The sequence below is a fragment of the Diaphorina citri genome, unplaced genomic scaffold (assembly GCF_000475195.1).
Source record: "Diaphorina citri unplaced genomic scaffold, Diaci psyllid genome assembly version 1.1 scaffold1040, whole genome shotgun sequence".
NCBI classification, from domain to species: Eukaryota; Metazoa; Arthropoda; class Insecta; order Hemiptera; family Psyllidae; genus Diaphorina; species Diaphorina citri.
Window position 1 is genome coordinate 53,052 of NW_007378470.1, and position 25,084 is coordinate 78,135.

The 25,084-nt window shown below is 37.8% G+C and overlaps 2 protein-coding genes across 4 annotated transcripts in view; one reads left to right on the plus strand and one right to left on the minus strand.

Moving 5' to 3' along the window:
* LOC103513868 (C-factor) overlaps nucleotides 1-4,535 on the minus strand; it is an 11,348-nt gene extending 6,813 nt beyond the window's left edge. For all 3 annotated transcript variants that reach the window (XR_003392801.1, XM_026826969.1, XM_026826968.1), the window contains exons 1-4: nucleotides 4,059-4,535; nucleotides 2,591-2,642; nucleotides 1,808-2,001; nucleotides 1,196-1,345 (exon numbers count right to left, since the gene is read on the minus strand). Coding sequence is in view for 2 of the 3 variants with exons in the window: in XM_026826969.1 (XP_026682770.1) it covers nucleotides 1,196-1,345; nucleotides 1,808-2,001; nucleotides 2,591-2,642; nucleotides 4,059-4,187 (525 nt within the window). In the remaining variant the exon portion in view is untranslated. The remainder of the gene's footprint in view (nucleotides 1-1,195; nucleotides 1,346-1,807; nucleotides 2,002-2,590; nucleotides 2,643-4,058) is intronic.
* A 7,936-nt stretch (nucleotides 4,536-12,471) lies between these two features.
* LOC108252951 (thioredoxin reductase 1, mitochondrial-like) lies at nucleotides 12,472-20,824 on the plus strand. The gene is made up of 6 exons (XM_026826970.1): nucleotides 12,472-12,517; nucleotides 17,256-17,362; nucleotides 17,640-17,747; nucleotides 18,236-18,424; nucleotides 19,743-19,912; nucleotides 20,562-20,824. Exons 1-6 carry the CDS (start codon nucleotides 12,472-12,474, stop codon nucleotides 20,689-20,691), a joined length of 750 nt encoding a protein of 249 aa, XP_026682771.1. The 3' UTR covers nucleotides 20,692-20,824.
* The last annotated feature ends 4,260 nt before the right edge of the window (nucleotides 20,825-25,084 follow it).

The following is a 25,084-nucleotide window of genomic DNA, read 5'->3' on the forward strand; positions in this document are numbered from 1 at the left end:
TGTGTGGGGGTTTTTTTTTTTTTTTTTTTTTTTTTTTTTTGTGGGAAAGTAGTTAATTCATTCAGATATATTTTACAGAGATTTCCCGTTGATTATTACATGTTTCATAAAACAAATACTTGTACCTACCTAGACCTACTTAGTACTTACTTACTTACTTACTTACATACATACTTACTTACTTACTTACATACATACATACTTACTTACTTACTTACTTACATACATACATACTTACTTACTTACTTACATACATACACACATACATACATACATACATACATACATACGTACATACATACATACTTACTTACTTAGTACTAGAATGACCTTGATTTTCACCATCTTCCCTCCATCTTAGCTTGTTTCATATCAAGATCCCACTAGGTGCATTCTTCATAGTTACATTGAAATAATTATGACAGTTGTTATTATTATTAGGTATTATTATGACAGTTATTATTAGCTATAATTATTACTATATCAATCACTCTAAATTATACCTAGCTCATTTTGTCATTATTACTGTAGGTATAAGGCCAGCCACGCACTATCAGGTACACCTGATCAGGTCCGCCTGTCATACATGTTGGCAAAAAATTAGACATTTACTTGATTGATATGACTTTTTTTACGATAAGACCTTAGCAGTTACAGTTCCCTTAATCAAACCTCTTCAAACAAGCCTTTTCTTTCTTTCAATTGATGAAAAAGTCTAACTTATTAAAGGTGCAAACTGAAAAAAGATTAGGTGCTATTACAATAATCATGCATCGAACTTTACTATAGATTTAAATACGTGGTCAAACTCTCAAATAAATGAGGATCTTTGTTTTCGGGTGGTTTTGGTAATGTTTTTTGTGGGTTCGGGTAATGCTTCGAGAAACTGATCAGAATCATTGATCACTGGAAAATTAACCACTGCTACAATGGTAAGTAATTGGAGGAGTGGTCAATTTTCCAGTGTTTCAGCGGACAGTTTTCTGAAAGGGAAATACACGTATATATTTCGACGATGAAATCCGTCCTTTTTTAAATAATAATAATAAACTATTGTTGAAAATTCATACAATACATAAAGTACAAATTTAACAAAAGGCGGGATTATTGCCTTAGGCAATCTCTGCCATTTTTTGTCGCTATTACTATCTAATATTTTTTAGAATAAAGTTCGCCCCGTTAGTAATTTACTTACCTTGCTACAGCGATACGGATGGAATCCCCCCTGAGTGTTATCCTCTATGGATCCCATTATGGAGCTTACATTGACAATGGCAGCCCTACTACTGCCCAGAGGGGCCGCACTGTTGGCCTCAGAAGCTTTCTTCAGAAGGGGTAACATCGTCTGAAATTAACAAAAATAAAATGATTAGAAGAGTCGTATTTCATTATCGACCTCTGTGGTAATTTCGCCAAGGAGATACTTCAACACCCTGGCTGCCAAAACATATTCCATGGTGTTTACCCACATAAACCCATGTATGAAAACCTCTCCCTTTTATAAGAAATTCTTGGAATTTTTTCTTTAATTCAGACTCTTTAATTCTTGGAATTTTTTCATCACACAAATAACAAAATATCACCGAGAGGCCCTCTTTTAGATAACTATTGAAAATACATCAGCGGCCAAATGGCAGCAAGTGTGTTCGCGCTACTACTCCCATAGAGGAAAAAATCAAGGGAACTTGGAAAACCTCCGGATATTAAATTACACCTCATGTTTATACTGTCGATGCTGACTGAGGTAACGGGATTTTGCAGTCTTCACACAGGAACAGGAATAACAAGGTTCTATTAAATTTCTTACTTTGGTCAGCATGAGCGGCGCTGTCACATTGACTAGGAAGTGATCCGTCATTTGTTCCGGCTTGAGAAGGCCTAGCCTCGTAAATTTGGCGGCTATGCCAGCATTATTGACGAGAACATTGAGGCCTTGGTCTTTAACAACGTCGGAGATATCCTTGAACAGAACGTCCTGTTGTTTGGAAAAGTCCGTGACATCTGGGAAGAAATAATAATAATAAACTCTTTATTGTTGAAAATTCATACAATACATAAAGTACAAATTTAACAAAAGGCGGGATTATTGCCTTAGGCAATCTCTGCCATCCAACCCAACATAGAATTGAATCATAGAACTGAATACTGTATTGGTTATTGGTTCGTACAAAGCTTATGGTACCTGAGATCAATCAATGTGATTTCTCAATTATTTTTTGGTTCTAATCTATAGATACATGGTAGAATTGAATAGAATACACCCTGTTTAAACTGCCGAAATGAGACTAAAAATTCGGGTATACCTAAAAAACTGATTACACAAAATTCAACTGATTGGCCATAAGGAGTGCGAAAATTAGCTGACTGACCATAATACTCTACTCCCGCGGTCTAAACAAGGTCTCATGTATTTGGTATTTTGGTACTTCATTGCTACTTATTTACCTACTTCAATGCCACTTATTTACCTACTTCATTACTACTTATTTACCTACTTCATTGCTACTTATTTACCTACTTCATTACTACTTATTTACCTACTTCATTGCTACTTATTTACCTACTTCAATGCTGGAAGAAGTATACTTACCTAGTTCAATCACGTGTAGGTTCGAGTGTTGCTGTGCCAAAGCTAGCAATTCCTGGGGGGAGAAAAAAAGGGAAAGATAGTTTCGGTTTATTAGCTAGGTACTTATTGATTACATTTGTCAGATAGACGAAATAAATTTTCAAATTGAGTGAAGATTGGGTTAAATTCGGTTCCGGTTGAATGAAGACATCCCTCTAAAACAATCCCGGAGGCTTCGCGAAGACGTTGAATGAAGACATCCCTCTAAAACAATCCCGGAGGGTTCGCGCTCCCTTGTTTACGGTCGCGCTGCGCGCTCCCGGGGCTACGCGAGTTTGAGCATAGGGTCGCCCTTCGCGCTCCCTTGTTTACGGTCGCGCTGCGCGCTCCCGGGGCTTCGCACGGTTGTGCATGCGGTCGCGTTTCGCGCTCCTTTGTTTACGGTCGCGCTGGGCGCTCCCGGAGCTTCGCGGTCTTTCTCACTTTGAGTTCATAGGTCGTCGCGACAATTTTCAAGATCAGAACTCATTTGTGTGAGAAAATGTGAAAAAATCCCCCAAAAACCATTTTTCTGGTTTTTTGACTTTATGGTTCTCTGGACAAAATTTGCACCACCACTTTCGTGTTCCTGGTAAAAAGACTTTCAATTTGATATATAGGTCGACCAGGTTTGGATAAGTCCTTCTATGGGGACAGACACAGAGACAGACGACTCCGAAACGAAAAAACGAATACAATAAATAGTCCGTCCCTTTTTATTACTATTAATACTATTGTAATAATAAAGGAAGGACGGACTAAAAATCGCCTCATCTAGGAGGAGAAGTGAAAGGACATTCCCCCTCCACAAAACTTAATTTCTAGTTTTCATCAGTGGGAAAACTTGGAAAGCGTGGGATTTTTTGAAGACTGAAGAGCTTTTAATTTTCGGCCCCAAGTTTGTTCGGTCCTATTTTGTGAGTTTTTTGGGTTTCTAGTGTGTGGTGTGTTTTTGATCCGTCTCCTTTTTTTGTTTGTGATCTAGCTCTCTTGGCCTACTTTTTCTCAATGTTTTTGCTCGGGAAATTGAAGCTGACTGATGAACCAGAAGGTATTGAATCATTTTGAATATATTTTTGGGCGGGATAAAATCCGCCCCGGACGGGAATCGAACGCGCGACCTAACGGTTACAAGGCAGACGCGATACCCTTGAAGCTAACTAAGCAGGCCTTCTCAAGGTGTTTGAAACGGACTTCTGAGACCCCCCTCCAATAAAGAGGTCTGTGCTGTGTTGTTCCATTTCAACGAGCACAAAACTTCGTGACTTGAAATTTTTCATACGGATTTTTGAAAAAGTCTTCTCCCAAAAAACATTTCTCACTTGCATTCCGCTGTCTCTTCCGAAGTTTTTTCTAAATTAATTTTATATCGTAAAATAACCGAATAATGGCACCGATATGTAAGTAATTTTCTATTTTCCTAAAGAATTGTCAGAACATTTGAACTTACTACGGCCTTGTCTTTATTCCGACATGTTGCAAAAATATGAGCAGGCTGATTATTTCCAAGTCCAACTAAAACTTTGATCATTCCTAGGCCCAGACCTCTATTACATCCAGTGATGAGAATAGATTTCATTATTATTTGATTTTAGAAAACTTTCACTATGAAAAGAATCAAATTAAACACACCCGAATATAAGAAACAGCAAGGTAAGTGACAAAACTATTCTTTTATTCGAACAATTAAAAATGGCTGAACTGTTATGTAAAGAAAAAAAAAAGTAAACAAAATAAGGGTAACCTTAAAAATTCTAGTCTGATTTTTCTTTTTTTCAATCCGGTTCTCAAGTGAAGATTACATAACAAACTGTTGGAAAGTAATTCAAAGTTGATTATATCATAGATCCATTAGGCACTAAGTACAGTTTTCCTTTGTGAAGTTCACTTTCCCCACATTAAACTGCAGATTACTCACTGATAAGGGTCATCTTGTCCATTAAGAAGCTGTTATCAGTAAATGTTTACTAAACAAAATGATAAACTATTGCCTTCATCAAAATGCAACCTTTCCCTGCCCAATTAAAAATGGCTGAACTGTTATGTAAAGAAAAAAACGTAAACAAAATAAGGGTAACCTTAAAAAAAATTATTGTCTGATTTTTCTTTTTTTCAATCCGGTTCTCAAGTGAAGATTACATAACAAACTGTTGAAAAGTAATTCAAAGTTGATTATATCATAGATCCATTAGGCACTATAAGTACAGTTTTCCTTTGTGAAGTTCACTTTCCCCACATTAAACTGCAGATTACACACTGATAAGGGTCATCTTCTTGTCCATTAAGAAGCTGTTATCAGTAAATGTTTACTAAACAAAATGATAAACTATTGCCTTCATCAAAATGCAACCTTTCCCTGCCAGTATTTTTTACTTTCTATTATTTCCAATAGCTTGTTAGTTTAACTAAAAAGACGCAAAAAGACATTGTACTTTCATTGACATTATTTCATACCTTCACAATTACCTACCTACGTTTTATTGTTCAAGTACTAAACCAAAGAACATCAATTGATTTGATTGTTACTTATCTAAGCAGGCTCATTTTTGCCTCCTAGGTTGATTAAATTGCCACTTGATTAATTTTGCCGTTTTTTTCCAATAGCTTGTTAGTTTGACTAAAAAGACACAAAGACATTGTACTTTCATTGACATTATTTCATACCTTCACAATTACCTACCTATGTTTTATTGTTCAAGTACTAAACCAAAGAACATCGAACATCAATTGATTTGATTGTTACTTATCTAAGCAGGCTCATTTTTGCCTCCTAGGTTGATTAAATTGCCACTTGATTAATTTTGCCAATTTTAGTCTTCCTCGTGGTCTTGTTGGAATGATAGAATTTACAATATTTACACAAGCTTAATGCTCATTTTATGCTTACATAACCATTAGCAAATCATTTGATATTCACTGAAAAGAACACTGGAAGCTTAGAAATGTAATTGATTTTTTTTCTCATCTCTTTGGTGTATTGTCTTTGAATTAATTAAGTATGAAAATATGCCATTTGCCTGCCAAAACAAGTAGGTATACCTACATACCTACTTGAGTTGTTCTAAAGTTACTTAGTTGGACTTGTAATCATTTTAAATTCAATTGGACTGTTTTGAAACAAACACTTAAGTTCAACTATCTTTAATAATAATTTTCTTTCAAAAAATTCTAGTTTAAAATGATCCCATAGACTTAGTTATCTAAACAAAAATTATCTAAAACCCTTTGAGCCATGGTGTTTAACATCACATTGAAACTTTTAAGAACTTCTGTTCAATCTTGTATGACTCTGAGTGCAACACCAACTATTTCAACAAGGCACATTTCTAACTCTTATTGTTTGCGTAGTTCTGAGTTCTACGATTTTTTTTTTTCCCGAACGACAAGTGGGAACAGGCCTTTTGGTATAGCTTTTGTGCTAAGCTCTGAGTCCTCGGTATAATCTAATCTAAATTCTAGTTAGGTATAAGTTGTGTGCGAAGCTCTAAAGGGTTCTAATAGTCTATACCAGAGGTTCTCAAACTGGGGGGCGTGGAGACAGATCAGGGAGGGCGTGAAAAAATGAGAATATGCCCAAAGGGGGCGCCATGCAAAAAAAGTTTGAGAACCACTGGTCTATACAATATTTCGACTACCACTTGATCGCTTTTCCTGTGTACTCGAAGAAGCCGCCATTGTGTGCCTCCCCCAGGCTCTGTATGAACTGAATTATGCCGGCCGTTGCGGCGCCCACCTCTAAGGGAGCATTTGAACCGCCCATGTCTGTTTTAACCCAGCCAGGGTGCATGGCTGTGGCGATGATTTTATCTCCCTTGAGGTCGATACTGAGCGACCGGGTAGCGGCGTTGAGGGCCGCCTGAAACAAAAAAGATCTTATATTGACCTCCTGATTTATGGTTTTGAATATTTAGAAAGAAAAAAAAAACGACCACTCTGTATAAGACACAAGACACCACACACCCTCGTTAATGCTAGGAATCTAACTCTTCAAAATTTCTGTCATGTAAGTTGAAATGTTTTGTACACCTTCTATTTTTAAATTGACATTTTTTGTCATTGCAGTAACAGTGATGTCTTTTTGGGTTGATATTCTCAGGTGACTTGAAAAAGTTCATTCTGGATAAATTTATGCAACTTGTATGTAGCAGTTAGAAAAATTGGTAATTCAAGAAAATGATTTTCCGCATGAGACCTTGAACTGTTGGAATTGTGGGGCTTTTTACCATTATCTGCTAGCTTTAGATAAGCATATCTATTAAGTAATTAAATCAAAGACCTGGGAGGTTCATCTTTTGACCCAAAAATGCACCATTTCTACTGCTAGTTTTTAGAAATAACATCATGTTATTTGATTTTATTTTACACCGAATCGGCATATTATGTTCAAGCAGTTAGGTGTGTATCTATGAAGTAACCCATATAAATTAACACTTTCAACAAAGCAAATCAGCACATGATTACTTATTTTTCTTATGAAAAGTCATGGTTCTTGTATTGTTTGTGACCATTTATTGAAACCATTGAGCAAAGAGGCCTCAGAGATTCCCACTCCTCAAGTTTTTCAGTAGAAAAAAGGAAGACAAAATACAAAATGAATCATCAAATCTTAGGTTGTTCCAGAAATGGGTCGACTGTGAACAAAGCCTCTCCACCATGTTCTATCTTTAAACCAACACAAAATAAATATATAAAAAAAGAGAAGAAGCATTTTAGTTTTTTTTATTTTTTTTTTTTTAAATCAAGAATGAGTGTATTTGGCCATTAGCAAATTTGCACAGTGCAGAGCAGGTACATCACATTAAGTATATAGGTAATACAGTTGATATTCATTCATAATGATAATGTGTTATTGTTATAAGTAGGTACTTTACATTATCAATAATGTTATCTTGTTATCACATGTGATATTATTACTTATGAATACCTAATCATGTGAATGGAAGTGGAGTGAGAAAAAGGGTCAAAGGTCAAGGCAGATTATGATGAGATGTCAAGACAAATATTTTCTTGTTGTTCACACTTGCTAACGATGAGTGATTTTTTTTTTTTTGAATGGAAGTGGAGTGAGAAAAAGGGGCAAAGGTCAAGGCAGATTATGATGAGATGTCAAGACAAATATTTTCTTGTTGTTCACACTTGCTAACGATGAGTGATTTTTTTTTTTTAAATCACTTGTTTATTGGCTGTAGGATTTAAATGAGAATGTACACAGTTGACCTGTATCACATCACACCATATTATTTCCTTGGCTTTCCTTTGAAAGAGGGAGGAATTTCACTTGTGTTAAGTATGACTGCTTGTCACTATTGTCATTCAACTGAATAGATGACTTTGAATTCGAACCATCAACCTTTAAATACAAAGTCCACTGTGTTCTAACCTTTGTGCCTCTGACTCAAAGGTTATTTTTTTTTTAGAGGTTTTGACAGAAGGAACTGTAACTGCTATGGTCTTATCGTCCCGAAATCGAAGAGAAGAAGGAAGACAGGATAGGAGAAAGCCAGCCGTTCCAAGAACGAACATTATCCCATCAGGATAAAATCCGCCCCGGGCAGGAATCGAACCCGCGGCCTAGCGCTTACAAGGCAGGCGCGCCACCAACCAAGCTAACTAGGCTGGCGCGATTACAAAATCTCCCACTGAAGAAATCTCCCTCAAAATGAGCTCTAACAAAATTTCTACCAACTAAGCTAACTAGACTGGCAAGGTTAGTTTCTTCTGGCTGTACGAAATGTGTTCTGAGATGAGATTAGAAAATGTAACTTAAATCTACTGTGAGGGGAAGCCAGAAAATTTAATACATAGTTTGAAGAGAAAGAGGGTGGAAGCAGGGGCCATGTGTAGTTACACACTGTAAGGGGGCAGGAGGCCATAGAGTGTTGTTACACACTGTAATTAATCAGTGTCAGGGGGGCTGGGTGCATGGAGTCTGTGAGTGAGGGGATTTATGATGTACCTACATTTTGAAGAGCCCATTACATTGTCAGTCAGGGAGGTCCTTCATCTAATGAAGAGCTCATGGGAAAAAAGATGGGATACAATTTTATCAATTGGTAGAAAATTGGTAATCATCATTTTTATACCTAATTTTTCAAATCTGTAAGTACGTTTTTTGGCCGCGCTCTCTAAGCCCACATCTCATAAAGTTGGGATTTCCTTCTGATGTAACAGGTAATACAGAAGGGAAACCTTTAAAAACATTGCACGACCATTCTATGATTGTTGTAATGTCACATTTTCGAGGAAAGTGGAACAGTTCATTTCGTGAAATTAGATGTCATTAAGCTATTATCCTTCAGAACTATTATCCTATGTGTCCTGAAATTAGCCCTTCATCCTTCATTCCATAGGCTGTTCATATCTAATTAGATCCATATTTTTTAACATCACATGGGCTGATAAAGGAATTTACTCAGATCTTTCTCTTTTTACTCAAAATAAAGAAGTATTCTTTATCACGTCCCCCTCTTTATCAGTGAGAAATATTTTGTTTGTGTCTTTGTCTGACAACTTTGTTTCAAACAGCTCCTTTGTTTTTTGTGTTTGTTTGTTGTTTTCGGGTAGTTGACATACTTGTCCTTTAGAGCTCGTCATTTTGATCTGAATCCTTGGAGAGACCTTTTGTGTCGGTCTCTTCTTTCAAAAACTTTTAGTTTTTAATTTCAAAGTTTTTAAAAGTTTTAAAATTCCAGTCATCAGTGGGAAAACTTGAAAGTGTGTGTGTTTTTTCTCCAAAACTTAATTTCTAGTTTTCATCAGTGGGAAAACTTGGAAAGCGTGGGATTTTTTGAAGACTGAAGAGCTTTTAATTTTCGGCCCCAAGTTTGTTCGGTCCTATTTTGTGAGTTTTTTGGTTTTCTAGTGTGTGGTGTGTTTTTGATCTGTCTCCTTTTTTTGTTTGTGACCTAGCTCTCTTGGCTTACTTTTCCCCTATGTTTTTGCTCGGGAAATTGAAGCTGACTGATGAACCAGAAGGTATTGACTTATTTTGAATATATTTTTGGGCGAGATAAAATCCGCCCCGGGCGGGAATCGAACCCGCGACCTAACGGTTACAAGGCAGACGCGATACCCTTGAAGCTAACTAAGCAGGCCTTCTCAAGGTGTTTGAAACGGACTTCTGAGACATATTTGGACAGCATTGAACAGGAAAGGACCATCCATCCATACAGCAATTTCCCTTACGGATGGTTCTTTTCTGCTTAATGCTGTCCATTTTATAGGTGTCTCATTCTCATTTTGGACACTTCCTTCTTTGTGCTCCTTCATTTGTTCAGTGTGGGATTTTTTTTTTTTTTTTTTTTTTTTTTTTTTGTGGGAAAGTAGTTAATTCATTCAGATATATTTTACAGAGATTTCCCGTTGATTATTACATGTTTCATAAAACAAATACTTGTACCTACCTAGACCTACTTAGTACTTACTTACTTACTTACTTACATACATACTTACTTACTTACTTACATACATACACACATACATACATACATACATACATACATACGTACATACATACATACTTACTTACTTAGTACTAGAATGACCTTGATTTTCACCATCTTCCCTCCATCTTAGCTTGTTTCATATCAAGATCCCACTAGGTGCATTCTTCATAGTTACATTGAAATAATTATGACAGTTGTTATTATTATTAGGTATTATTATGACAGTTATTATTAGCTATAATTATTACTATATCAATCACTCTAAATTATACCTAGCTCATTTTGTCATTATTACTGTAGGTATAAGGCCAGCCACGCACTATCAGGTACACCTGATCAGGTCCGCCTGTCATACATGTTGGCAAAAAATTAGACATTTACTTGATTGATATGACTTTTTTTACGATAAGACCTTAGCAGTTACAGTTCCCTTAATCAAACCTCTTCAAACAAGCCTTTTCTTTCTTTCAATTGATGAAAAAGTCTAACTTATTAAAGGTGCAAACTGAAAAAAGATTAGGTGCTATTACAATAATCATGCATCGAACTTTACTATAGATTTTATACTTTTCCCCCCAGAAAAACAAAAGAAAAAATCATTTGTTCCTATTTTAGTTTTTCTTTCCACCCTGTAATTCTGTTCTAATGACTTGAGATGTATTTCCTGAATCCTTGTTCGTGTTTAATTTGAGCAATTATAAAGGAAAACTCCAAGCTAGCTTGTTGTTGCGCTCGGTGGTTACATCATATTATGTAATCGTGTAGGTTGAGAGGTGTACACTAGGATTTACAGGTATGACAGAGTGGAAACAAGGCCTGGCTGGGGGACTTTGAAAATTTGTGTACATTATCTATTTTTTACACCTCACACATCTAAAATTGACATAAAATTTTTTTGGTACCACGCGATAATTTCCACTTTTTCCATGGGTATCAGCGAGCACCCATGTAAAAATGGCTTGGCGCTCAACGTATTAAACGAGTAGACCAGCCTAGTCTGGCTAAGAGACGTTAAACAGGGAGTAGACCAGCCTAGTCTGGCTAAGGGACGTTAAACAGGGAGTAGACTTTTTGTCGTCTATGTCCCCAAATGTTCCTGCGGACCCCATGGGACTATCCCCAAAGACTCCAAAATGGATGCTCCAAAATTATAGGCGAATATCTTTTCAGTAAATTACTACATTTGGGGCCCCAATCACCCATACAGGTTTCCTAAATGATTGTCTCTCCGCTCCGCAAGGGTGGGATATGCGCCAGTGTATTTTTATGGTGTACCTCGAATAGATCGTGAGAAAGTATTTTTGGTTTGATAGAGGTTTAACGTCGCTGTAAAACTGCTGGAACGGGGGTTTTACCCTCTATTCGGTCACCTACCCACCTCCTTACAATAATCTCACCCCCAGTTTAAGTGGGTCTTGGGTCAATGAGACGGGCTATGGGTTAGAATCGACAGAATGTAGAAGAACTTTTCGTCCACCCTGTACGAATGTAGTTCTTAAATAGAGACTATGATAGATACCACCTCCTCCATATGCATTTCACATATGTACTCTAATGCATTATACACAACTAGGTATGTACTCCAATGCATTGTACCCACTATATGACCATACTATTTATGTACTTCAATGCATTATACCCATCTACCTCGATATCCTCAAATGAAGCGGTCAGTTAAGTTCTTTCTCGACTGTAGAATCTCAACTTCCAATCGGGTTTAATAATCGTCATATTGTGTAGATATACCTAATCATCATATTGTGGTGATAATTGCGGGTCAATTATCTTGTTTCGTAATCGCGGGTATCTCTCGTATGATAATAAAAATTGTGAGGAAATTTTTCCTCGAAGGAAAATCGTGAACATTAATTTCACTTGGTGTGAATCCTTTCTTTTTTAATTTATTTTGATAAAAGAAAATTAATTTTATTCTATTTATTTGTTTATTTATGATTTGTTTATGAGAATTTGTCATATTTCGTTAAATAAAGTAATCAAACAAAAATATATTTTTAACTAATTCCAATTCGTTTTTAAAGTTAAAGATATTGATTTTGTTTACGAAACTTTAAATACTACTTCCAATAGTTACATTTATTTATTTAAAACACAATAGATATTTATTATCAATTTAATTTTATATAAATAATAATGTGTAGCTCGAATTTATGTCAATAAAATTTTAAATTGATAATGTCGATATTGTGTTGAATTCTATTATTTATTATTGTTATTTAAATCTTCAATTTCTTTTAATGCACCTTTGCTCGGAATTTGACAGAAAATAATTCAAATTTCATCTTGTTTTTCGCCGTTTATTGGAAGTTTTTCAAACTTAAAAAGTTACGAAATTCTGCATTTTGAGTGTAAGGGGTTCTCAAAAGTCTCTACTCCCTACTCTTCATCAGATATATCAAAATGTTGGCTGCTATAAGTGGTTCCTATGTGATACCAGCTATGTATTGTAAGTCCACACACTTCTAACCCTTCGCTTTTAATGGTGATTTGGTGATGACATCTAAATTCTAACCCTTTCTTTAACATTTTTTCCTTCAAATTTCATTAAAATCTGACTAATCGTTTCGAAAATTGCCCATGTGGTAACCCTTCGCTTTTAATGGTGATTTGGTGACATCTAAATTCTAACCCTTTCTTTAACATTTTTTCCTTCAAATTTCATTAAAATCTGACTAATCGTTTCGAAAATTGCCCATGTGAACAAACAGACAAACTTCATCGCAAAATTGTCGAGTTTAAATCTTGGAATTCACTTCGTTTGTTGAATTTTCTGCGCTATGCAATTAACCTAGAACGCGCTCTACTCTTTCCGTTTGTAAAAAAAAATCTCCATTTTTCCACCAATGCGTTTCAATGTTAAATCAATCGGCAAAATATAAGAATCACTCTTCTGCAAAACTTTTCAAGGCCGCGTGAATACCTCACTCGCCTCTCGGCATACTATGGAGAGACATGCTAAAGCACAGTCATATCTAGCCCATAGCAAATATACGTAACTCATTAGAGTCATAAGTTGACTCATAAGCACAAGAGGGAACCAGAAATTCCCATGTTTCTGGTTTCTGGCTCGAGGTCATTCTGGTAATGATTCCACTATAGCTGTGAAGTTTGATTCTGGTAATGATTCATTCTGGTAATGATTCCACTAGTGTAGAGGGAACGTAACACTTCGCCAAAAGTTGTGAAATCTGGTGTAATATTTACGAAGAAACCCCCTAACACCTCACTTTACACTTGTAATAATTTGTAATAGTGGGCCCTAGGTTCTAGAAACAATAGATCAGTTGCGCTTACTTGGGTGATGTTTCAAAGTCATAGAGCAGGAAAATGAGGACCAACGGAATTTTTCTTTTTCTTCTACGACTTCTATATACCGAGATAAATCGATTTAAAAATACCGGTAAATCGTGAACTTTGACGTCACGGCATACGCTCCCGTAGGCGATGACGTCATAATTTCTCATCTCTTTGGTGTATTGTCTTTGAATTAATTAAGTATGAAAATGTGCCATTTGCCTGCCAAAACAAGTAGGTATACCTACATACTAGGGTTGCCAGATCATTTTCAGCCCAAAACGGGACAAGCGATAAAACGTAAAAAAAAACGGGATTTTGGATGAAAATACGGGACAAGCAGCTTTTTTAACCCCCCCCCCCTAGCCCTCACCCTGCAATTTTTGGAAAAAAAAAACTCAATTTTTAAAAAATCAACACACTCTCCTGTCTGTACTAAGTAAATAGTGTAGGTATATTTATAACTCTGTGGTGGAATGTTGCGCTTGGTGGTTACATCATATTGTGTAATCGTGCAGGTTGAGAGGTGTACACTAGGATTTACAGGTATGACAGAGTGGAAATAAGGCCTGGCTGGGGACTTTAAACGAGTAGACCAGCCTAGTCTGGCTAAGGGACGTTAAACAGGGAGTAGACCAGCCTAGTCTGGCTAAGGGACGTTAAACAGGGAGTAGACCAGCCTAGTCTGGCTAAGGGACGTTAAACAGGGAGTAGACCAGCTTAGTCTGGCTAAGGGACGTTAAACAGGGAGTAGACCAGCCTAGTCTGGCTAAGGGACGTTAAACAGGGAGTAGACCAGCTTAGTCTGGCTGGGGGATTTTGAACTGGAACATACCAGCCTGAAAAGTCGAGCGTCTAATGTGAAACGCGCCTTAGAGACCCAAGTCGCACAACTATACAGTGTGAGTGTGAGAGGCTGCTGAATTGATACTAATGTGTATAGTGTAATTAGTGTATACTGTATATCTTATTTTACAATAAAACATCGCCAAAGCTAAGTTCTAACTTGAATTCATTTCATAGGCAAATTATCCAACAATGACGTCATGAATGTAGCCAGAATTCTGTGACGTAATCAGATTTTCCCCATTCTGGTGTAGTGATTAATCCATGCCTCCTAATGTGATGAGTAGATGACTACTTAATTACCTATAAGTATCAAGTATAAGTAGTGCTTGATTTAGACTGTCAGCTTAGAACAAGTTGTTCCATTATACTAACAGTTTACTAAGTAAGTAAACGTCAGTAATTACTTGAATCATTGATGTCGTCCAATGTCGAAATTCGTTTATGTAACTAACTCCATTTGTCGAGGGTCTAGGTTTCCCTTGGGATCAATTTAATTTGAAGAAACTCAGCCAGGTGCTATCTCTGACGTCATAGTTGTGGGTAGAATACTGTGACGTCATGGTGTACCTATAATTTTGTGACGTCGTTAAACTTTCGCTGAGAGTGATGAATTCAACAGGTTTCTATTGCATCCCCCCCTCCCTTCCCTTAGAGGTTTGATAGAGGGAACTGTACAGAGATGTGCAAACCGCAAAATGCAAAATGGAAAATGTAAAATGCAAAATGTAAAATGTACATTTACATTTTACATTTCAAATTGGTTTTGAAAAAGCATTTTGCATTTTACATTTTAAATGCTTTTTTTGACCCATTTTACATTTGAGCCAAAATGCTTTTTTTAAAAATGCTTTTTTCAAAAAAATTAAAAAAAGACAAAGAAAGATTTCAATTAAAAAAGTATGCAACCATGAAGGGGCAACATATAATCTCTCAAAAATTTCGCCTGCGGCGCTGAAGTTTTGGGAATATTTCAAAGGCCTATAAAAAGTGAAAAAGACTTTGGTCAGTAAAAAAAAGTATGCAACCTTGAAGGAGCTACTTAAATTTTCTCGAAAAAAATTTCGCCCGCGGCGCTGTCATTTTATGTTCTAAAGAAATATATAGGGGGAATAACTATACTCGTTTTTTACACGTATTTAATTACATAAAAAACTGACACATGACAAGCTACAGGTTACATACAACTTACTGAAAAGTTTCGCCTGCGGCCCTGAAGATTACACCTTTGACAAGTCTGCTTCTCTTACTATTGTAGACCAAAATATTCAAAAAATTCGCCCGCGGCGTCAAATTTTGTGTTTTTGATAACTAAGTTTTTTTTTTTTTCGGAGTTTTGACCTCAGACTTGGATTTTTCCCAACTTTTTACACAGGAATCGACCATCTATTAATAATTTTTACCCATATGCAACTGCTCCAGTGAATGTAAAGGTGTCCATTGCTCCATTGACGATCGTTCCAACAATCCAAAGGGAGTAACACAGCACGCCAATGGGGCTAAGTCAATGTAGAACTAGAAACTGACCGCGATTTTTCTTGGAGGTGATGAGACTCAATGGATTTTCAACCATTCCATCACTTCACTCCAAAAATCCATCTTCAACTTCTCCTCACCCGCCCTGTAAGCGCTAGGTCACGGGTTCGATTTCCCTACTATCCTGTTTACCGTCTCTCTTCGATTTCGGGACGATAAGATCCCAGCATTTACAGTTCCCTCTGTCAAACCCCTAAAAAGTTTGCACTATAGTCCCTGTAAAGCGCATTTACAAACAGCTGTTGGCTGCATGAAAGAAGTTGCTATACTGAAAAACTGGATTTAACAAGATGAGAGAACCTTCTTGAACACAGCTAACTGTAGATAGAGATAAAAAATTCAGAGCTAAGTAGATGGATAGATAGAAATGGAGGAACTTGGGATTGGTATGTGAATTAAATTAACAAAGTACACACGACTGTTGTATACCTCATATTCACTACATACCGTATGTACATATCTCTCCAGTTACCTGTTTTGCCATATGTGAGATGTATGGACTTGTTTTAGGAAGTTCCTGGTCAAATAATAAAACAATATAATAATAATAATAGACTCTTGAGTGGAAGGCAACCACTAGGCGAGGTTAACGCCTTAGGCGTTCTCTACCACCTAACCCTTAGATTTTTTACCCATTTGCAACTGCTCCATTGTATAGCATAGTTCATAAAATACGTACAAGTAGATATCTTAAATTGTTAGAGATAGTACCTAGCTATCTTAGAATCATAGATGTTAAATTGTTAGTCAATGGATATGGATACCTATGGAGCTGTTGTTGTGTTTTGATTGAGTAATTGTGTTTGAATGAGAATGAGTTACATGACTGTCAATTTGTGACAGGATACCACCTGCCTATGAGTTTGTGCATTGTAACATCTCTGTACTTAGGTAGGCAGGTACCTATGATTTTGTACATTAAGTAGGTAGGGTACCTATGATTTTGTACATTGTAACAGCTTTGAATAAGTTTGAGTAGGATATGAATTCTACCTACGAATAATGATTTTGTGTGTTAGAAGTACAGCAGCACATGAACCTACTTAATTTAATGATTGAAATTTAACATTATTTTGATATCGATTAAACAAGGTATTTCTCTCAAATACCTATTGATCAAAATCTCTTTTATTTCCAAGAGAGATTTTACAGTAACTGCTAAGGTCTTTACTGACGGGAGTTTTTCCTTTATTATTATTTTATAGTACCTATCTAAAAAAAAAAATGAAAGAAAAAATATAGGAGCCTTTGGTTAGACTGGGGGTAAAGGGTCTATTCCAGCAAAATAAACAAAGTGCTACTATCTATGAACTAATTAATTTATTTAGACATTCTTTGTAAATATTATTCACTTAGGTCATGTTTAGCATTGTTTCTTCTGCTAGTTCCTGTTGTATCTTTGTGTTGTATGTATCCATTGATCTCTCTCTGCCTTTGTACGGTTGTAAGAATCCATTGTTAAACATAACTTGAGTAAATAATAAAAGGTCTATTCTTTTCCTCTATAGCTCTTTCCCCTAACCCCCATTCTACTCCCTTTCAGGACAAAGTATTCGAGGACACGTACGACACAGTGCTGATGGCCATCGGCCGTCGCGCCCTCACAGAGGAAACGGCCGTGAGTATCTCCTCTATGACTTTGAAACATCACCCAAGTAAGCGCAACTGATCTATTGTATAGCATAGTTCATAAAATACGTAGGTGCAAGTAGATATCTTAGAGTCATAAATGCTAAATTGTTAGAGATACCTAGCTATCTTAGAATCATAGATGTTAAATTGTTAGTCAATGGATATGGATACCTATGGAGCTGTTGTTGTGTTTTGATTGAGTAATTGTGTTTGAATGAGAATGAGTTACATGACTGTCAATTTGTGACAGGATACCACCTGCCGTGAGTAACGCCGGCGTCAAAGTTATCCCGGAGAACGCCAAGATAGATTCGGATAACGAACAGACCAACATACCCAATGTGTTTGCCGTGGGCGATGTACTCCATGTGAGTATTGACTTGGCGTGACGCACTACCTCCCTAGAATGGACTGCTTAAGTAATGACTTAATGACGTAAAATTAGATTCAAATACTGCAGCCAGCCTAGTTAGCTTGGTTGGTAGCGCTTCGGCCTTGTAAGCGCTAGGCCGCGGATTCGATTCCTGCCTGGGGCGGATTTTATCCTGATGGGATAATGTTCGTTCTCGGAACAGCTGGGTTTCTCCTATCCTGTCTTCCTTGTCTCTTCGATTTCTTTAGCAGTTAGAAATAACCTATGTAACCAACCTCAGTGGTGCAGTTCTTAACGCGTTGGACTTTGGATCTGAAGGTTGGTGGTTCGAGTCTAAGTCAAGTCATAAAATTTAATGTAGTCTATTAAGCGGGGAACAACATTTGTGACCGTCATTTGTGCTTAACACAATTCAAATCCCCTTTTTTTTATTCTCGCGTGTTCCTCTAGTTTTCACCTTTTCCTGTTCTTCCTCTATTCCAGGAGAAGCCAGAACTGACGCCCGTCGCAGTTCAGGCCGGTAAGCTCCTCGCGGCCCGCCTTTACGGTAACGGCACCACACAGATGGACTATCAGAACGTGGCCACTACAGTATTCACCCCCCTTGAGTACGGCTGTGTGGGACTGAGCGAAGAGAAAGCGGAAGAATTGTACGGCGCGGATAATTTAGAGGTACGTAGACACTGGCTATTATCGTACAATTCTGTATTATCGTACGGTACGGTAATAATATGGACTATCAGAACGTAGCTTCTACAGAGCGAAGAGAAAGCGGAAGAATTGTACGGCGCGGATAATTTAGAGGTACGTAGACACTGGCTATTATCGTACAATTCTGTATTATCGTACGGTACGGTAATAATATGGACTATCAGAACGTAGCTTCTACAGAGCGAAGAGAAAGCGGAAGAATTGTACGGCGCGGATAATTTAGAGGTACGTAGACACTGGCTATTATCGTACAATTCTGTATTATCGTACGGTACGGTAATAATATGGACTATCAGAACGTAGCTTCTACAGAGCGAAGAGAAAGCGGAAGAATTGTACGGCGCGGATAATTTAGAGGTACGTAGACACTGGCTATTATCGTACAATTCTGTATTATCGTACGGTACGGTAATAATATGGACTATCAGAACGTAGCTTCTACAGAGCGAAGAGAAAGCGGAAGAATTGTACGGCGCGGATAATTTAGAGGTACGTAGACACTGGCTATTATCGTACAATTCTGTATTATCGTACGGTACGGTAATAATATGGACTATCAGAACGTAGCTTCTACAGAGCGAAGAGAAAGCGGAAGAATTGTACGGCGCGGATAATTTAGAGGTACGTAGACACTGGCTATTATCGTACAATTCTGTATTATCGTACGGTACGGTAATAATATGGACTATCAGAACGTAGCTTCTACAGAGCGAAGAGAAAGCGGAAGAATTGTACGGCGCGGATAATTTAGAGGTACGTAGACACTGGCTATTATCGTACAATTCTGTATTATCGTACGGTACGGTAATAATATGGACTATCAGAACGTAGCTTCTACAGAGCGAAGAGAAAGCGGAAGAATTGTACGGCGCGGATAATTTAGAGGTACGTAGACACTGGCTATTATCGTACAATTCTGTATTATCGTACGGTACGGTAATAATATGGACTATCAGAACGTAGCTTCTACAGAGCGAAGAGAAAGCGGAAGAATTGTACGGCGCGGATAATTTAGAGGTACGTAGACACTGGCTATTATCGTACAATTCTGTATTATCGTACGGTACGGTAATAATATGGACTATCAGAACGTAGCTTCTACAGAAGGCCCGGGCCCCATGGGCAACCCCCTGGTTACGCCCATGACAAAGTCACCCTTACACGTTCTATTCTTTGTTGCCCAATGCAATCCTCAACACTGCGAAACATAATATTGCTCATTCAAAAAGTAAAACGCCATATTGCCCCTTCAAATAAACATATTGCCCCTTCATTTCAGATCTATCACGCCTACTACAAACCTACCGAGTTCTTTATTCCCCAACGCAACCCGCAGCGCTGCTATTTGAAGGTTGTCTGTGAGAGGGCCGCTCCGCAGAAAGTCCTGGGCATGCACTTCATAGGCCCCAACGCTGGGGAAGTTATTCAGGGTTATGCTGCCGCTGTCAAGTGAGTAAATTGAACTTTGATTTCATATTTTACTAAATTAACACTAGAAGAGTGTGTGGCTGGGGGACGTTAAACAGAGAGTAGATCACTACCGTCTAGCTAGGGGACTATAAGCAGAGAGTATACCAGCCTGAATTCCCTTGCTATTGTAAAATTTTGTAGCCAAAACCAAATGTCAGCTCAAAAACGATCACGATAGGGCTGACGAAAAACGCCGACCCAGTCTGTACACGGGAAAAGGCGAAGAAAAGGAAGAACAAGAAGTTGAGTACATGCTATTATTAGAGGTTTATTAGATGAAACTGTAACCTGTAACAAGGGATGTCTTATCGTCCCGAAACCGAGGACGAACGTTATCTGTTTAGAATAAAGATTGCCCGGGGGGGAACAGAACCCGCGACCTAGGACTTACAAGGCAGACGCGCCGCCAATTTGAATTTTAAACTGATTGAAGTGAGGTCTGTGTTGGAACTCGACAATATTACACTTTTCCCCTCCTCTAGGCGCTTTAACTATGATAAACAAGTCTTTTGCGTCGATTCCACTGCATTTTTACTCTAGCTTATTGGGACGCGCGTAGGAAAATGACATAATAATCAATTCCTTTGCATTAGTAAACAACAACATGATGTTTCTTTCTCATTCTCAGGTGCGGTCTAACGTTCGAGACGCTCGAGTCGACGGTAGGCATTCATCCGACCCTGGCCGAGGAGTTTACACGTGTTACCATCACCAAACGATCAGGCGAGGATCCGACACCACAGTCCTGCTGTAGTTAGAGTGGAATCCGGCGGTGATGGAAATGAAGAGAGGGGAAAACGGAGAAGAAGAAAAGGAGGAGAAAGTTGATAATGAGAGGAGAAGAAGAAAAGGAGAGGAAGGAAGAGGAGGAGAAGATGAAGAAAAGGAAAAGGAGGAAGAGGAGAAGAAAGAGGAGGAAATAAGGACAGAATAAAGGAATGGCAAAAAAAATCCTTCTACATAACATATAATCAACCCTTGTCATGGGTCTCTGATTGTTCCAGAAATCTCTCATCCCAACTATATCAATCAACCAAGCACTTCCAAATCCCAAGACAAACCCCAATGTTCAACAATTGAAACCTATTCACCCCAAATATTGACTGATTCTATCTGTGATACCACTCCTAAATTTAATCAGCACCTTATTGTACCAAGTACAATAGAGTCTGATTCTAAAGAATGCAAGGAAAGACTTGGACAAGTTGTCCAGAATATGAACACAGCTCAAGAAGAGCAAGTGACTCAAAGAATGGACACAATTCAAAAAGTAGAAAAATCTGATGTCAGAAATGTCACTCATTCAACACATCCTAAAAGAACACCCGTCTCAAGGTTCACAATTCGGAATGACCCTTTGGAAGAAATGTCCATCACAAATACTACTAGTCCAACCCTCCCTATTGAAGACAATGCTGGAATTAATGCCACCATTCCAACAATTCCTTCTAAAGAAATTGATGAGATTGTTTCTAATGTTACTAATTCAGACCCTCCTTTACCCAATGAAATCATAGACTCACCTCTCAACTCAATAGAAGATGATGATGCCTATGAAGATATGGATGATAGTTTGATAGACAACAAGGCCAATGAGAAACCTGTCAAACCCAGGACCACGTTGGTCAAAAAGAAACGGCGAAAATGGTCTCTGACTGCCAAAAGAAAAGCTCACTTAAAACGAGCCGTCAAACTGGAAATTCCTAAAGAACGGATTGACAAAGATTGTGAAAAGTTGGCTGAACAATCACCCAAGAGTGAGAGATTTGAGAATGTCCAAGATAGCTCCCAAGATGTTCCTAGTGAGGAAGGAGATGAAACAAATGCAGATCGAGCAAATGAAACCAGTGAAAGTGTTGAAAAACAAGAATTGGGCAAAGAACAAGAACTGGAGATCAAAAAACCTGTTACACCACGACCGCGACGAAGCAAAAACGTGAAAGAAAATGTGGAAGCACAAAAGAAAGTTGCTGAAACCATGAACAAGAGGAATCATAAAGAACATGCTCCCAAAGGCAACTTGAAAGACAAGGTTGACTCCGGTAAAAACGTCGATGTAGAAACTAAAACAAACCTCAGTGATACAGAAACAATTGCCCATGACTTGGTTGTTGCCAAAGAAGCTAAGCCGTCTTCCAAAGCAGGTGCTATGAAAGCCTGCCTCGGTCTCGTAGCCGGTGTAGGGCTGGAATATTCATTCCTGCATTTATAGTGCACTCCAATTCTGCATTTCTCAGGCCTCTTTTATTGATTGTTTCTCGATGTATTTCTCAGGATCAGAATCTAGTGTAAACTTTATTCCTCTATTTCTAAGGGCTGGAATCTAATATTGAACTCTATTCCTCTATTTCCCAGGGCTGGAATCTAATATTGAACTTTATTCCTCTATTTCCCAGGGCTGGAATCTAATATTGAACTTTATTCCTCTATTTCCCAGGGCTGGAATCTAATATAAAACTTTATCCTTGTATTTCTTAGGGCAGGTATCAAATATTAAACTTTATTCCTGTATTTCTCAGGGCTGGAATCTAATATAAAAACTTATACTGTAGTAATAGATAGTAAAAACTTAATATCTTTATTTCTCAGGGCTGGAGTGTGCCGGTTTTCTGAACGGGCTCGGGTTCAACGCTACCGTAATGATTCGATCTGTACCACTGCGCGGTTTCGATCAGCAGATGGCCAAGCTGATATGTGAGGAGATGGCGGAGGGCGGCGTTCATTTCCTGCACAAGTGTCTGCCCCTGAGCGTCACCAAATTGGCCGACGGCAAGCTCAAAGTGCAATATAAGAATGTGGCTGAGGTAAGAGAGCTCAAACTTATTCTGTTATACTGTTTGCTAATGCTTTTTCGCAGATTCCTAACATTTAATCCCGGAATTTTAATTTTATGAGGATTTTTTTTTTTTTTTTCAAAGATTGTCTAGAAATTTCCGTCCTTAGCTTGATTCACCCATAAACTTTAAAAAGATATGAGAGCCTTTGGTAAAGGGTCTATTCCAGCAAAATAAACAAGGTGTATTCTACTAAATGAATTTATTTATTTATAAATAGTGGTCACTGCGCTCGCCTTGCACGCGGGAGACCCGGGTTCGATTCCCGGCGGGGTCAAGAAATTTGTATCATGCAAAGGATTGATTCCGTGACTGGCTATTGCGTGGGGCCCACTCAGCCTCGTGAGGAAAATGAGTAGCTATGACATGTAAATGCGCATAGCGACCGGTGCCAGTCCAAATGTTGTATGAACAATGGCCCACACTCAGCCTCGTGAGGAAAATGAGTAGCTATGACATATAAATGCGCATAGCGACCGGTGCCAGCATGGTAGGTAACCCCTCGAGGGTCAAGAAATTTGTATCATGCAAATGATTGATACCGTGACTGGCTGTTGCGGGGCCCACTCAGCCTCGTGAGGAAATAGTAGCTATGACATGTAAATGCGCATAGCGACCGGTGCCAGCATGGTAGGTAAACATTGGTTGTTAGGATTATTGAGAATCAAGAAATTTGTATCATGCAAATGATTGATTCCGTGACTGGCTGTTGCGGGGCCCACTCAGCCTCGTGAGGAAAATCCAAGAAATTTGTATCATGCAAATGATTGATTCCGTGACTGGCCGTTACGGGGCCCACTCAGCCTCGTGAGGAAAATGAGTAGTATGAGTGCTATGACATGTAAATGCGCATAGCGACCGGTGCCAGCATGGTAGGTAAACATTGGATTTTAGGATTATTGAGATATTAATGGACAGTTTAAGTAGACACTGCTATTTTTTCTTGTTTTATATATCCCTTAATCCTTAATTACCTATAGGAATTATAATCATGACCTTTTCTCCACAATACCTAATATGTATTAGTTGTATTACTTCCATGCCTCAGTGATTTAAATTAAATGGTTGTCTTTTCTGACGAAATTCCCGTGTGCGGAGTCCAGTATGTAGGACTATTGCACCTCTACCTACGTAATATAATTAATGATAGTTTTAATCTGGCCTAAGATCAAACCTGAAGATTGGTATTGTAAGCTAGGTATCTACCTGGGAGCTCCAAAAGTAGACATTGGAATGCCTTGAGCATTTAACATTGGTCTATGGCAGGTTCATACCTCAGATTCAAGAGTCTATAATTTATTTTCCTCACACACCTACCTATTAATTATGTATATTTTTTCCATGTTCACGATAAATTTGCGTACCCCATTTTGTGTCTTACCCACTGAGAATAATCTTTATTTATCATACAAACATAATTGTTGTTGTTGAAACAAATACATTGTTTATACAATGATTATGAAAAAAAAATGTTATTATTATTATTATTATTATTATTATTATTATTTCCTTGTTCTTAGATGGGTAGTTTTTTTCTCTCTCTCTCTTTTTGCTTGGTACGTACGTAGGTATGTAGTTATGTACCTACATCCTACATGGTTCTACTGTGTAACTTACAAAGTTTTTTTTTATGATGGGGTTTTTACTTTCCATTTGGCAACAAACCACCCACCTACTTACATCAATCTCACCCAGTCTGAGAATGGTAACACGCTATTGCCTAGATGGTCGCCCATCCGGATACCAACCATGCGCAACGTTGCTTAACTTCATAGATCCATGGGGAACGGGAACTGGTGTATTCCACATGCTATAGGCTAGGGGTCCCCCTTGCGATACGTACCTACTTGTGGACGAACCTTACTCGTACAGCGCACTCTAGCGTATTTCTTCCCAAACTACGATTTCAAAATCGCGCGGAAATTTCGAAGAAAATAAAGCTATCTGTGCGCAAGTACGGTGCTCTTTTCCCCTCTTTTTAGAAAAATAGAATGCAAAGGAGATAAGTGATATTTATTATCTATTAATCAATCAATTCCATTCAGTGATAATAATGTGTGGAAAAATAGAAGAAAAAAAAAAACAGGAAGAGACTTACCTGATAAATAAAGGAACTTTTATTATTACATTATTAAATAAATTATTTATTTAGGTGCGTCAAGACAACAGTGTCAAATTTATAACATTTAATTTATACTTTTGAGTTGACGAAACCAAATAAATTTAAATGAAATTTATATTCCTATCTTTTATTCCCTCTTAGATTATTTGGCTGGATCTTGGGAGAACATATTCTATACTGTGTGATCCCGATCAA

Excerpts from the sequence above, each read along its gene's own strand:
- LOC108252951 (XM_026826970.1), top strand. The coding sequence starts at position 12,472 with ATGTTGGCTGCTATAAGTGGTTCCTATGTGATACCAGCTATGTATT. Across the intron at positions 17,363-17,639 it reads GCGCCCTCACAGAGGAAACG|GCCGTGAGTAACGCCGGCGT; the intron begins GCCGTGAGTATC and ends AGGATACCACCT. Across the intron at positions 19,913-20,561 it reads GGTTATGCTGCCGCTGTCAA|GTGCGGTCTAACGTTCGAGA; the intron begins GTGAGTAAATTG and ends TCTCATTCTCAG.